The sequence below is a fragment of the Panthera uncia genome, chromosome F2, assembly GCF_023721935.1.
Source record: "Panthera uncia isolate 11264 chromosome F2, Puncia_PCG_1.0, whole genome shotgun sequence".
In the NCBI taxonomy this organism is placed as follows: domain Eukaryota; kingdom Metazoa; phylum Chordata; class Mammalia; order Carnivora; family Felidae; genus Panthera; species Panthera uncia.
The window spans coordinates 33,621,596-33,637,382 of NC_064812.1; the positions used below are offsets into that span (position 1 = coordinate 33,621,596).

The window sequence follows — 15,787 nt, forward strand, 5'->3', positions numbered from 1 at the left end:
GTCAGAAATTACTATCCCATTTCTAAAAATATAAATTAGAATATTATTCACTAGATTACCCCAAATATTCCCCTCACTTACTGAGAGTTAGTTTACAAAATAGTACATTTTAGGGCTCCTGGGTGGCTCAGGTGTTAAGTGTCTGACTTCGACTCAGGTCATGATCTCACAGTTCGTCAGTCTGAGCCCCTCTTCAGGTGAGCTCGAGCCCCGCTTTGGGTGAACATGAACCCCGGGTGAGCTCCACTTCTCTCTCTCTCCACCCCTTGTGGGATTCATTCTCTCTCTCACTCTCTCTCTGCCCCTCACTCACCTGCGTGCCGCCCCCCACCCAAAAAAAAAAGTAGTAAATTTTAAAATTAGAAGGAACGGAGGAAGAAAGGGCTCTCTCTTTTAGGAAATATGGGTATGTTCATTACTTTTATTGTGATGATGGTTTCAGCTGTATGTCAAAACTTACCTCCTTGTGCACTTAGGTGCAATTTATGGCAGTATACCTTAATAAAGCTATCTAAAAACACATAGTGTTTAAGATAGTGTGATTAAAAAAAACTCCTAAAATATTATAGAATTTTGTACTTTATCTCACCATAACATGAAATAATGCTAAATTTTTTCATTTATATATGACTATATATTTCAGAACAAGATTATTATATTTCTTAGTTGTGTTAATTGATTAAATACTTGAATGACATTATTATTTTCTTCTAGTATAAATGAAACTTACTAGACTCCAGTTGCGCATGTGTGGTATCAGGTATTCTAGGGATATCTCTGAAATGATAGAATAAGAAAACAAGAAATTGTTTCAACAACTAAAGCAACTGCTATTTTGACTGTTATCAACCACATATAACAGCACAGTATAAAATGAACAAAATTGTGCATTACATAAATAAGAAAAAACAAGCTGTGGTACTTTATTGCTAATAAAAACATTCTGAGCTAACCCCAATTATTTAAAAAGGAATAGTCATATGCATTTACAGCAGATTTATAAAAACACATACTTTATTTTCTATGTGCTTCCCTACATGATTATCCATTCTAATAAATTTTTGAATTCAAGATAAGTTTTATGATAAATATATTTGAATTCCATTCTGTTCTTTATTCAGTAACATTGAAATGCAAATAAAATATAACTAAAAGAAATATTTAAAGATTCAGATTGTGACTGAAATTTTTACTGAAATGGAGTGCAATAACTCCATTGAGAAAAAATGCAGCCATGGTTTTCATTGGGACTTAAAAATTGTAACTGCATTTACACCAAAAATGTGCACGTTTTTGTTTGAGATTTGCCAGGAGAGGTAGATTTTAAAGGTTAAGATCATTCAGAAAAGTACCTAAAAGAATATTAAAGATAGTAAACAAAAATATGATTAGAAGATCCTTCAATACCAACAAGTAGATTCGATTAATACACTAAGCTAATACATTGCAGTTTTATCATATCACAAAACTATGAAAAGACAAAATGAAAAATAGATACAATGTCATGTGCCAGATTCACTACTCTGAATGTGAGTAGTGAATAAAACTTTTTCAGTAAATAAAGTTGAATTGAATAAAAAGTTTTCAATAAAACTAAGTTAGCAATGTAGAGTCATTTTCCCCAACATAAAAAGAGTACAAAATAATATAGTTCAAATATTTCCTAAATGAATGAAATGGGGCATTAGTGCTCTACAACAAAAAATAATTTCTATAGCCTCCACCCTCGAATACTCTTAACCCCAGCTTGTATTTAATAATTTGCTGCTGTCAGTGTATATATATATTTTTATTGCTTTTATTTAGCTACAAGTATATCTTTTACATTGGCTTAGAATATAAGCTTCTGTAAGGGAAACACTGCTGATATTTAATGAGTAATTTTCATAATATAAGCACAAAGGATGATATTTATTGCCAATTTTTGGAAACCATTAATTTCATCTATACGTAAAAATTACAAAAGCCAAGGAGTACTTTGGTATTTGATTATTTTTTTGGTCTGTTTCCTTAAAGATGTCATTTTGCTCCTTCCACTGTTCCTTCTGTTTAGGAATAGTGTGCCCTTAGGCCCTCTTTCCTATGTTGAACTCTCCATTTTGAAAAAATACAGAAAATTCATTGACCCTCATTTTCACAATGTAGAGGACCACAGTTCATGAAACTTTTCTTCTAAAAGTAATTGTTAGGGGCGCCTGGGTGGCTCAGTCGGTTAAGTGGCCGACTTCGGCTCAGGTCATGATCTCGCGGTCCGTGAGTTCAAGCCCCGCGTCCAGCTCTGTGCGGACAGCTCAGAGCCTGGAGCCTGTTTCAGATTCTGTGTCTCCCTCTCTCTGACCCTCCCCGTTCATGCTCTGTCTCTCTCTGTCTCAAAAATAAATAAACGTTAAAAAAAAAAAAAAGTAATTGTTACTGGAGCAACTGGGTGGCTCGGTAGGTCAAGCATCTGACTCCTGATTTTGGTTCAGGTCGTGATCTCACAGTTCATGAGACGGAGCTCTGTGCTGGGCTCTGCACTGACAGTGTGGAGTCTGCTCTGGATTCTCTCTCTCTCTGTTCCTCTCCCACTTGTGCTCTCTCTCCCTCTCTCTCTCTCAAAATAAATAAATAAACATTTTTAAAAAATGGAAAAAAAAAGTTTTTTAAATAAAATTCTTAAAAAGAAATAAAAGTAACAGTTACTGAAGTCTCCTTCTTCCACCATGCCTTTGGTCATCTGTCAAGCCACTAAGACAGTAAGAATAATAAACACCTAAATATTTCTTCTTCTTTTCTAATGAACTGTGTATTCTAGCATGATGAGATAAAGTGATGTCATGATTTTTGGTGAACTTTTTTAATAAAAATGAAAAGAAGCATTGTCCTCAAAACAATAATTTTTATGGAACAACCAGGTAATTTGCACACTACAGATTGTTTAATGGTAGTCAATTTTATAAGGCACATGTAGAAAGTGCACAGACCAACTCACCCAATAGGTCTTGAAACAACAAGCTCCACTTGTGGTTCAGGTTTGGACTCCAGAATGATGTTATATACTTCTTCAAATGTGGCTCCTTGCAAGAACCTTCCATTCCATTCTAATACTTCATCACCTATAGTACATTCCAGTAATGATAATCTTAGAAAGAAAAACTAATCCCATAAAATACACTTGAAACAAAAGCAATCTTAAACTGTAATGAACTCCATAGAATACAATCACCGTTATGGAGTAAGACCTACTGACAACCGTTGCATTGGCATCAAATTTGATGATGAGATGATTAGTATTTTTACCCAAAAGGACAAAGGGATTGAGGAATAAAATTACATACAAGCTATCTCTGTGGTTTCTTAACAGGAGTCTAACTCCAGAAACTATCTAATTGTGGAAACTATTAAACTCTGTTACCTCTTTGAAAACTTTATGATTATATTCTAAGGTTTTCAATATATATGCAACAAAGCACCTTATCTAAAGTTTCTTATAAAAAGCTTAACACTTAACATCTTATCACATCTTCTCTAAGGCATTCAAGGATCTCTCCAATAGTATCCATTACGAAAGAGATAAGGAGTAACACATTTTAGGAAATATGTATTTATCCCTGAAGTTTGTTTCCTAAACTGTTGGAATTTTTTTCAAAAGAAAAATTAAGGCTTACAAGAAGCTAAATAATACTAGATACACAATAAGAGTATCCGTCAGCAAAAAAATTATATCAGTAAATATAAAAATCTTTTTATCTAATGTGACTCCAGAAACAATAGTTATACTTTCCATTAATGAATAAAGTTTAAATATCTAAGTTAAAGAAGCCTTTGTTTTTGGTCAAATCACTTCCAAACGAGGATAACTTTTTTATAACTACTTGAGTTTAACAGTTTAAATATAAAAAATCAAAGATAGAAACCTACCTGGTCTAAGATGTCCTACAGTATCAGCTAAACTTCCTTTTTTTACTTTGGTAATAAATGCACAAAGCCGACCTGATTCAGTCATCTTTCCTCCTACAACCTGTTTAAAAGAGGAAAGTGTTTAAAACAGGCATACTGTTCAAAGGAACATAGTTGCAGATTCAAGTAAAAAATAACTAGACAATTTGTAGCTTTTAAAACTATAATATTCTAAAAATAATTTTTAAATAATATACTGTTATTATTAGGAACTAAATACATGTGAACTATTCTCACATGTTCTAAAATTTTCACAATTTAATCTATTATTTGTAAAAAATATTGCATACCTTAGAAAAAATTGAATAATTTGTAATTTCTGTCTTAAAGAATAATTTTTATCATTTCTAAAAACATTCTATTACAGTACTATATAGTTATATTAAAATTTCCTTTTTTTTAAGTTTATTTATTTTGAGAGAGAGAGAGAGAGAGAGAGAGAGAGAGAGACAGTGTGAGGGGGGTGCGCAGAGAGTCAGGGAGAGAATCCAAAGCAGGCCCCACACTGTCAGTCGAGAGCCTGACATGGGGCTCGATCTCATAAACCATGAGATCATGACCTGAGCCGATATCAAGAGTTGGACACTAAACCAACTGAGCTACCCGGGAGCCCCTATATTAACATTTCTAGTTGTAGATTTCAAATATCATGATCATATAAATATTTGTTACTTTGATGACAGTTATGATAATCTAAAATTTCATTAGTTAGTAATATTTTAGGCACATTGGTAATGTATATGATGATGGTGGATTTTTTTCTGAGAAAATTACAAAGTGTACTGAATCTCATTTGAATTCATGTAAACTTTAAACCATTGGCATCCCAATTTTTTTTCTACTTTTATGTTGTTATTTACATATATCTGTTAGAAAAAGGAAAAAAAATGTCAGCAATAATGCTGTGGAGTCATATGTGTACCTGTAAGACTGGCCTCTTACAAAAATTAATGCTTCTGATCAACTACCATTCAATCACTGTATCACCTTTATAGCATGTTAAGCAAACAGTGGTAATTAATTTCATTAACTAGTTATTTTTTTTCTCTAAATTGAGCGAATGATATCTGAATTTTAAAAATCACTGACTTATTGCATGTATTTAATCCCAAGTTGCAATGATTCACACCCAGGTGCAGTTCAGTTAATATTAACTGAAGATTCCTATGTTTCATTCTGAAAATTAAATGCATAGGTATTATGGGCCAAAATCCTTATGTTACCATTTTTAAACTTCCTTGGCTTGATAACCTTCCATAGTAATAATCACCTACACTATTATTATTGCTGAAATCGTACAGTGTGCCTGGCACTATGCTAAATGCTTGTGTAGTGCTTTATTTAAGCTTATGATAACAACTCAATAAGCATTATTATCTCCATTTTACCGATGAGGAATCTGAGGCTAAGAGAAGGTTAGCTGGCCAATGTCATGTTGCTAATAACTGCTATAACCAGGAATCAAGCCAAGACTTCCTAACCTCTACTCTTCACTGTTCTAACACCGTTGGACAGATCTGGATTTAAATCCCACCTTCATCATCATCTTTGTGACCGTGGGCAAGTTATGACACCTCTCTAAGCCTGTTTCTCATCTGGTGTGTTAAATAACACAATAGAAGTAAAACACTCAGATGAGTGTCAACTCCATGGCAGTCACCCAATAAATGTTAGTTGGGCAATTCCACTTATACCCAAAGTTTTCTAATAATTCACTGTATTCTATGGGACAACTTCTGTGGCAACTGCTTAGTTCTAACAACCATTTACTCTTTTTTTTTCATTTCAGTTTTTAATTTGTCATACAGATGCATGCGTGCGCGCGCACACACACACACACACACACACACACACACACACACACACAAATAACCCCACAGAGCTCTATTTGATCTACTTACCAAATAACTATCTGGTATTTTATAGTCGAATATATATCAAGATTTATATTAAAACTCTTAGCATACGTATTTTTGAGTTTCCAGACTTTAAACGGTATTCTCTTCCTCACACACACGCATACTCACAAACCCACACACACATTGTGCTACCCTTACACAAAAATTATATTCCAATTGTTAAAAAACAAAATTCAACCAAGTAAATTTGAAGATCTAATTGGCTTTACTAAACAATTCATGAATCGGGCAGCATCCCATCCAGCAAGCAGAGAAGAGCTCTACTGAGCTCAACAAAAGAAAAGTTTCCAGAGGCAGAGAAAGGGCATTAAAAAAATAGGAAAAGGGAATTCATTAGCAAAGAATGTATTTTGAAGACTCTTCTAAAAGAGGGTCTAACAATAAATTTTTAGTATCGACCAGGAAATTCCACGTTGACTGGATAAAAAATATTACTTGGAACATGCACAAGTTTTGGTTAATGAGTGCAAATGCTTGGGAATTCTTGAAAATTGGGGAAAAACACTAAGTATAGGTTGGAAAGAGTTATTATACCTTTTGCTTTTCTCATAAATCTACAAAGAGTGGAGAGCCAAAACCTCATATGTTTCATCACATACCTTCAAGCCAAGCATTGCTCCTGAATCTCGAGGTACGCTTCCATCTTTTAGACGCTTATTTAACAAAATACGACCAATTAAACGATCTCCATCTTTAGATGGCTGCCACGTCACAGGGTGCTGACATATTGCATCAACAAACAAAGAAATTAATGTTCTTTTTCGATAAAGGACCCCTTGTTGTACAATCTCTCTGAACTCCTGATTATCACAGTGTTATGATTACACAAACCAGTTTGTATTCAAAACATTGATCAAAAGCACATACTACATTATGCTTATAAGGTCAAGATTTTTCAAAATACAATTATTTCAAATTCCTACAGAGCCCTCACACATTACTGCAGTTATATCGTTCTATAAAATCTGAGAAATGTTGAAAACACATGCAAACTATCCACGCGCTGAAGATTAATTAAAAATGGACAAGACAAAAAAAGATGGATTGAAATTCTATGTAGCTAAACTCATTTAAAAATGATATTTTAATCTTCAAACGCTTTTGGAAGACTCTGAAAGAGTTAATTACAGTAAAAGTTAAAAGCTAAAGTTATATTAAAACATGAAATTTGAACCTATGATGAGGGCTTCCTTGAAACAGGTTTCTAGGTTAAAACTGTAACGATACACAAGCCTCCGTAACTTTTCAGTTGAATATGCATGAGAGAAAACAGGCCTGATTCAAAGGTGAGGCTAGTTTATAGTTCTCAGTTTTTGTAGGTTCATTGACTCCTTCAGGTCTTTGATCCATTTAGTAAATTAACTTTGTTGGCTAACTCAGTGGTATCCACTGTTAAGTAGCTTGAAAATGTTAGGAGTTTATCTCTTTGTCAGGGAAGAACCAAACCCTTTACGAATCATGACACCATCCACTATGAATTATATGTCAAATAACAAAGTAAATGATTTGTGTAATCACAGTTTCACAGTTATCTAAAAGTAACATGCACATCTTCATGCAGAATTTGGCAGGCAAAAGACAAGTTCCAATCAATCACATCTATATGGTAAAAAGATTTCAAAAGTCTCACTACACTAAAAGCAAAAATAATAAATACCAAAGCAGATGGCAATGGTTCTAGTACTAATTAATACTACATTAAAATGCTATGACAATAAAACAAAAGAGCAAAATGACAGTGAAAGGGAAAAAAGAAAAACAACTTTTTCTGTGCAAACAGACCCAATTATCTCCCTTTTGCCTGGGATTGAAACTATTAATAATTTAATTTTCATCCCAAGGAAAACATATGCAAGCAATCAAATAAGCCAATCCAAAAATTCTTCATATTTGTGGTTTATAAAAACATCACAAAGTTCTCTCATGCGACCGTAGACAAAGCATTCCTTTGATCCTAATTTTTTATTTCATTTACTTATTTTTTGGTATGCCGTCAAACAACAAAAACAGCAACACAAGCGAGAAGTATTTTGGTTTGTTTGTTTGTTTTGGTTTTGTTTTTCTTTTCTGCACCTTAAGAAATGCTACATTGACCCTTGAAATGCCCTGTCCTTTTATTATGTTCTGTTTGAATGAGTGACAGAGAGCAAACGAAGACCAAATGAGCAGGTTAAAAGGCAGGCTCCACAATCTCAGTACCTTATCACTATGGCTATGCTCCTCGTTAAGGGTTGTGCTACTACAGGTATCTACCCCAGAGTCCTTAATCTGAGGCTCAGACCATTCCAAATCCTCTTCCAAAGAGTGGCCACCAAAGTACATCATTTTCTTTTGTCTCTCAGACCTGGTGTTAGAGTCCGACAAAACTGCCTGCTCACTAGTTTTTCTTTTTCCCTTTTGACTGTCCCCTACAGGTGTGGGATAAAAAGAAAAAAAAAAAAGATACAAAAAAGAAAACATGCAAAGGTGTAAATCAAAAAGGAAAAGTGAAATGAAAAACGAAAATTAAATAGTAAGGCTCCACATGTCTCACCAAAGACATTGGGGATGCCTCACTGCTATGCCAAGACGTATGGTCCAACCAGTTGTAATCCATGTCTCCTGTGAGAGTCAGACAGACAAAGAGTGCAGTAAAGGAGACAGCGAAAGAAAGGACAGACAAAGACATTATAAACATTGTTAACTGTGTGATCCTCTCTGGTTTCAAGAACTTTGTCTGCAGCACTCGCTATATATACCAAGAGAAAGCTAAGATTCCAAATGAGTAAAATTTATAGAATGCAGAATATAAAGTTTATGTACTCTAGATGGATCCTACAGGGCCAAAGTTCTGCAAGAAGAGAAAAGGCTAATAATAATAAACAGGAATAGAAATGAAAAAAATTATATATTCCAAAAAAGAAAAAAACTATCCACTGTGTCTGTTACTCAGGTTATTTTTTTTTTTTTTTTTCCATGCTGGCCTATAGACATGAGCAAAGATTAAGGAACATTTTAAAAATTAGACAGTGGTTTGCCAATAACCACTACAACAAAAAGCCAAGTAATTAAATATTGTTCCTGGAATGTAGTATGATATTCTTTATAATGTTGAAACCTCCTAAAAAACTTTGGGTGGCTTAAAAAAAGAAGAATTGGTTACACAAAAGATTAGTTTTGTAAGAAAATGACAAAACAGAGTCACTCAATTTCTATTAGGAAAAATAAAATAAATCTTTACTTAAATATCAGGAATAATTTAAAATTACTTCGAAATAACTTTTCAACTTTTTTGCAGAAATTGCACTCATAAAAAGTAAAATTTTCTTTTAAAATAATTTTGTCACACAACTTATGTAACTGGCAACTAAGAAAGGTTTTCCATTTCCCAAATGTAGGTGCTTCTCATTTGCCTTACATTTGAAAAAAAAAAATTATTTTTAGTCTATATGTGCACATGTATCTTTTTAAGCTCTAGTTGTACTTTCTCTTACTTAAAAATATTTACTAAACACCTTCCATTTGCTATGTATTGTGCTAAGCTCTAGCATAAGGAGTAAAACGATGAGACATAGAACAGAGTGGAGATAAACACAATAAATAAATCATGAGTGTCATACAGGAGAGTATAAAACGTGCAAAGGACAGAACTCTCAACACACCATGAAAGAGTATAATAGGATCTAATTTAGATTTTGGGCTCAGCAAACACCTCGGAAGAAGGGATGTTTAAAACGAGAAATGAAGTATGTGGCCTCAAGGACAAGTAGGGGAACAGGCAGATGGAAAGTTGAAGAAAGAGCATGCTAGGAAGAAGCAACTTGGAACTTCAGTGTGTCTGAACCAAAAAGATGCTAAGTGAGGTGAGGCAGCACAAACCAGCTTAGAGAGGCCTTTTCATGCTTATTAGAGATTATGACTGCCATTCACTGAAGGATTTTGAGCAAGATGGTGACATGAACTGATTTACATTTTAAAAAGATAAATGTAAGTACTAACTCCAGGTTGGGTTGAAAGACACCAAGAGTTAATAGGCATTTGCAATATTCCATTGGGCAGGTAATTACGGCTTAAACAAAGGTGATGGCAATGGATAAGGTAGGAGAAGAGGGAACTGAGAGATGCTTCAGATTTAGATATAAGAGTATTCAGAAAGACTGAAAAGAGGCACCTGGCTGGCTTAGTCAGTGGAGCATGACACTTTGGTGTTGGGGGCATGAGTTGGAGCCCCATGTTGGGTGTAGAGATTACGTAAAAAAAAAAAAAATAAGAAACACTAATGAGTCAAGGATAACTCCCAGGTTTCTGGCAATAATAACTGAATGGAAGGAAAGACTATGAAATGGAAAAAACTGGAGAAAAAGCATTTTTTATTAGGAAGGGGTAGGAAGGAATTACTCTATTTCACAGAATCTAAAATGTCATTGACTATAGGATTCATAGATATTAAAATGGTAAAAATATACATCTTGAAATTTATTATGATAATTGATTTTGGATATATTATTCAAAATACCCATAAATCATTCAAGTGAGCATATAAAAATTCAATTTGTTAAGTTGTAACAGAGAAGGGTCTGAGCTGCAGACATAAATTATGTACATAATTAGTACATGATTACTAGTACACAGATTGGAGTAAGTAGATCATTTAGGAACAGAATGGAAAGTAAGGTATAAAGAGGATCCCGACTGAATTCTAACATTTAGAGTTTGATTTGAGAGAAAGAGAAGCTGAGAAAGAGCATGCAAGAAAGAAAAGGAGGGAGGGACATGAAGTTCTGCAAACCAAATAGGAGAGAGTTTCCTCAGCAGGAGGAGAAGGCAACTATGGTGAATGGTTTCTATACAGTCGATAAGGAACAGGAAAGTGTGCATTTGATTTGGCGACAGGAAGATCGGGAAGGATGTTAGAGAAAGCACTTTGGGTAGAATGATGAAAATTAAAATTTGTTGAAGTAACTAAAGAATCAAAGGGAGACGAGGCAGTAGAAAAATTGTGTAGACGAATAGTTCCCAGAGTGAAATCCTCTAAACAGCATTATCAACATCATCTAGGAACTTGTTAGAAATGCAAATTCTTGGGCACCAATCAAGACTTAATTAATCAGGAATTCTGTAGATAAGGCCTAGGAATCTGTTTCTTAATAACCTACCAGGTGATGATGATCTCAGTAATGTATGAGAACCACTGGAGATAATTTTCTTAAGAAGTTTATTTGTGAAGGGGGCGCCTGGGTGGCTCAGTTGGTTGAGCATCCGACTTCAGCTCAGGTCATGATCTCACAGTTGGTGAGTTCAAGCCCCATGTCAGGCTCTGTGCTGACAGCTCAGAGCCTGGAGCCTGCTTCCGAATCTGTGCCTCCCTCTCTCTCTGCCCCTCCCCTGCTCATGCTCTGCCTCTCTCTCTGTCTCAAAAATAAATAAAATATTAAAAAATTTTTAAAAAAAAGTTTATTTGTGAAGGATGATAAAATTGTGCTATCTAATATACACAAAATTCACTTCATAGGGGAAAAATGTTCTTTAATCTATGAAATAGAGAAGGGCTTCCCAATCTTTCCCATGGCACAAATCAACAATTATAATTTTATGGCTACCCAAAGAGCTGAAAGTATTTCTTTTCCAGAAAACCCTTTCAAAATACAATACTGCTTGACACAAAGCACTGATAGATCTCCAAACTGGGTTAAATAAAGTGTGGAAACCGTAAATGAAAATTCTTGTCTGGTTTATGTGAAGGTGTGAGAACCCAGCTCACAATGTCTCTTTCTCTCAAGGCCTGCAACCCGCCAAAAAAGCACAAATGAAGTTCTTTCTTTAGTAAATAAAGTATACAAGCTGCTTAACCATTTGAAACCAAAGCAAAAATATTTGATTGGCCAAAAAAAAAAAAAAAAAAAAAAGAAAAGAAAAGAAAAAAGTGTCATATGATAGGCTCAGTAAACATTTGTTGAAGGAGTAAAAATTAGTACTATTTAAGAATTAAATATGGTAATCAAGGAGTGCCTGGGTGGCTCAGTCGCTTAAGTGCTGGACTTTGGCTCAGGTCATGATCTCACAGTTCGTTGGTTCGAGCCCCATGTTGGGCTCTGTGCTGACAGCTCAGAGCCTGGAGCCTGCTTCAGATTCTGTGTCTCCCTCTCTCTCTGCTCCTCCCCTGCTTGCTCACTCTCTCTCAAAAATATATATTAAAAAAATTAAATAAATAAACAAACAGTAATCAACGTAAATTATATATGAAATAGTCCTAAACTACTAGGACTATTAGTATTTAGATAATAATATTTATCAATTAATATTCTTATTTTGTATAGCTTCAAAGAACAGAACTAAGATAATAAGATATTCTTCCCTCAGTAACAGTACAAAAATATATTGCTGGGCTTTCCAGTTCTAGAACAAGAAACAGAAGACACAAGAAAGTACCTAATGGAATTTTAGAACTGAAATTTAAAAAGCAAACGGATAAGCTCAAGTACAGAATACAGAAAACAGAGGAACAACTCAATTAACTTGAAAATAGAATCACAGAAATCACCCAGTTTGAAAACACATAAAATAGGCTAAAAAAATAAAATAAGAAAGTAAAATAGAAAAAAATAAAATAGAAAAAAAAAGATAATAGAAAAAATAAACAAAAAATAAACAAAATAAAATAGGCAAGGTTTTAGAGGCTTGAGGGATTATAACAAAAGGTCTATGATTCATGTCATTGTAGTCTCAGAAGAAGAAAAAGAAGCTAAAATGGAAAAAGTATTTGAAGAAATAGAGACTGAAAAATTCCCAAATTTGTAAAATGTGTAAGCTAAGCCTGATTCAAAAAAACTACATAAATCCCCAAACAAGAAATACACAAAGAAATCTGTACCAAGACTTACCAGAATCAAACTAAAAACTAAAGACAAATGGTCTTGCAAGGAGCAAGAGAAAAACAACACCTTACTTAAAGAGGGAAAACAATTCGAATGACAGTAGATTTCTGATCAGAAACCTTGGAGGCCAGAAGAAAATAGAACAATATTTTTAATTGTTGAAATACAAGAATGTCAACTCTGAATTCTAAATATGGTAAATTATGTCTCAGAAATGAATGAGAAATAAAGACATTCTCAGACAAAAGAAAACTAAGAGGATTTGTTACCAGCAGACCTAAAAGATGACTAAAGAAAGTTCTGGAAACAAAAATAAACAAAAAAAAAAAAGAAGAAGAAGAAGAAGAAGGAACCTGAAATACTGAGAAGGAATAAAGAATATAATAAGCAAAAATATGGGTAAATACAATAGACTTCCCTTTTCCTCTTGAACTTTCTAAATTATATTTGGTGTTTGAAGCAAAAGGTACATTGTTTGATGTGCTTTTGACATATATGGAAGAAATATGTAAGAAAATTACATTAGAAACAGGGAAAGGGAAAGGAACTTAAAGTATGTAAGGTTTCTACACACCACTCCAGTAAAATGTAAACACCAGTAGGATGTGATAAGTTGTGCATATATATTAGAACAGTCACACACACACACACACACACACACACACACACACAAATCTTTGCAAAGAAATACACTCAAAAAACATTACAGATGAATCAAAATGCAATTCTTAAAAAAACGTTCAAATAATCCATTGGAAGGCAAGAAAAAACAGAAACAAAAATCAGAGGGAACAAAATACAAAAAAGAAAATGGCAAACAACAAAAGAAATGCAGACCAATATCCCTTATGAACAGAGAAACACTTAACAAAATATTAGCAAATACAATTCAGCAATATATAATAACTATTATGCACTCTGACCAAATGGGGTTTACTGCTGGAAGGCAAGCCTGGTTGAATATTGAAAACCAATGCAACCTGTTAGATTCACAAATTAAAAGAGAAAAATCACATTGATGCAGAAAAAACATGATTAAAAAAAACCTCTCGAAAAACAAGGAATAGAGGAGAACTTGCTCAAATAAATAAAGGACATTGACCAAAAAAAAAAAAAAAAAAAAAAAAAAAAACTATTGCTAAGATCGTACTTAATGGTAAAAGGCTGAACTCTTTATATGAAGAGAAATTTCACTAAAAAGGATACCTTTATTTGTAATAAGGATAAATATGTAGCCAAAAAGTAGAAACAACCAAAATATCTTTCAATAGGCAAATGACCAAATTGTGGCAAATCCATACCATTGAATATTAGTCAGTAATAAAAAGACTATTGTCTTTTTTACAGTAATAAAAAAACTATTGATACATACAACATAGATGGACCTCAAGGGCAATATGCAGAATGGGGAAAAAAAAAAGGTCACAAAATGTTACATACCATATAATTTCATTCACACAATATTCTTTGAATGATAAAATTATAGAGATGAAAAATAAATCAGTGCTTTGTAGAGGTCAGGGATGAGCAGGGGGAGGAAAAAAATGTTACTATAAAGGGGTAGCATAACAAAGATCTTTGTTACAGTACAGTAGTTCTGTATCTTTATAATAGCAGAGGTTTATAAATCCATATATGTGATGTCATAAAACTATATAAGTTGATGTCAATTTCTTGGTTTTGATATTGTACTATACTTATACAAGATGTAATCATTGAAAGAAACTGGGTGAAGGGCACATGGGGTTTCTGTGTGCTACCTTTGCAACTTTTTATAATTCAAAGAAAAGGCTGTAGTACCATTTGTCAGCATAATGTAGAGAAGGTCATTGCTTCAGTTGGAAGTTCCACAAAAAGCACACTAAACTCTATGTAACTCTGACATTCAATGATTCTATTAGAGCCAGTTAAACACATTTAAATATGAAACCCAATTTAAAAAAGTAATCAAAGACTTACATTTCAGGCTAAGATTTTCTCCTTCACTTACCTCTACTGTAAAATACAGACTAATCCAATACTGTGTGTGTTTATGAGTATGTGTGTGTTGTGCATTGAATACTCAGAGAAAACAGTTCAGATATTCCATTTATTACATGTTTTCTAAGTCCTTAAGTGAATAAAAGAGTTTATTAACTATTTATGTCATTTTTTTCATTACTTTAGATTAACAGAGGTTTTGCAATTAAATCATGTATTATATAAAAATATTCTGCAACATCCTTATTTTTAACTTTAACCACACTTTAAGGAAACAGCATGTTGCGACAGAAAGAGTTTTATAGCTAGAGCCATGAAACCTATGTTAAAGTATTGGTTTCACTCCTTATTAAATTTATGACTTGGGCAAGTCAAGTAATACATTAGGCCTCATTTCCTCATCTGTATAAAAAGAGATTAACTGTGATATATCACAGATTGTTGAGAGGTTTAAATATGATAATGGTCATGAAAGTTCTTTGCAAATTGTAAAGTTACCCCAATTTGATGGTATTATCATTTTCATCATTATTAGAATGAAATTATCAACTTCCATTCTAAAATAGACAGGGAATATTCATCTATAATCTTTTATTTTTCCTCTCATTTCTCTTCCTAATTTTCTACCCTTCTCTTTAACTTGTCAAGCTATATATGTTGGCATTTCCCAACATGGAACACGGATTCTGCAAAATGTTAATAGGTTGAGTGATATAAAGATCCTCTAGTCAAATAAATATGGAAAACGCTGGATCAAATGCAATTAAATAAGATTTCTTGAGTGGAGGATTTTTCAGATAGCAATGACAATATGCTTTTTTACAAGGATTATATAACATATAATTTCCACAAACTTAATTGAAACACTAACCTTTCTCATGGAACAAGTGTTTGAGGAACTGTATTTTGAGACATAATGCTGAAACCTTCCTGAAGGGTCATTTTTCTTCGTAAGTAGGCATTAAAACTGATAATAAGGCATAAGTGTATTCCCCCCTAAGGACAATGTTCAGTATTAAAGGAGACTCAAAACACAAGAGAAAGAAAGAAAGAAAGAAAGAAAGAAAGAAAGAAAGAAAGAAAGAAAGAAAGAAA

General features: G+C 33.4%; 1 protein-coding gene across 1 annotated transcript in view; it reads right to left on the minus strand.

The window, feature by feature from the left end:
- The window catches only part of RIMS2 (regulating synaptic membrane exocytosis 2), a 600,787-nt gene that overhangs the window by 285,977 nt on the left and 299,023 nt on the right, over nucleotides 1-15,787 (minus strand). The window contains exons 5-9 of the mRNA XM_049633018.1: nucleotides 8,392-8,459; nucleotides 6,458-6,577; nucleotides 3,901-4,000; nucleotides 2,972-3,095; nucleotides 731-777 (exon numbers count right to left, since the gene is read on the minus strand). Coding sequence (XP_049488975.1) covers nucleotides 731-777; nucleotides 2,972-3,095; nucleotides 3,901-4,000; nucleotides 6,458-6,577; nucleotides 8,392-8,459 — 459 coding nt within the window. The remainder of the gene's footprint in view (nucleotides 1-730; nucleotides 778-2,971; nucleotides 3,096-3,900; nucleotides 4,001-6,457; nucleotides 6,578-8,391; nucleotides 8,460-15,787) is intronic.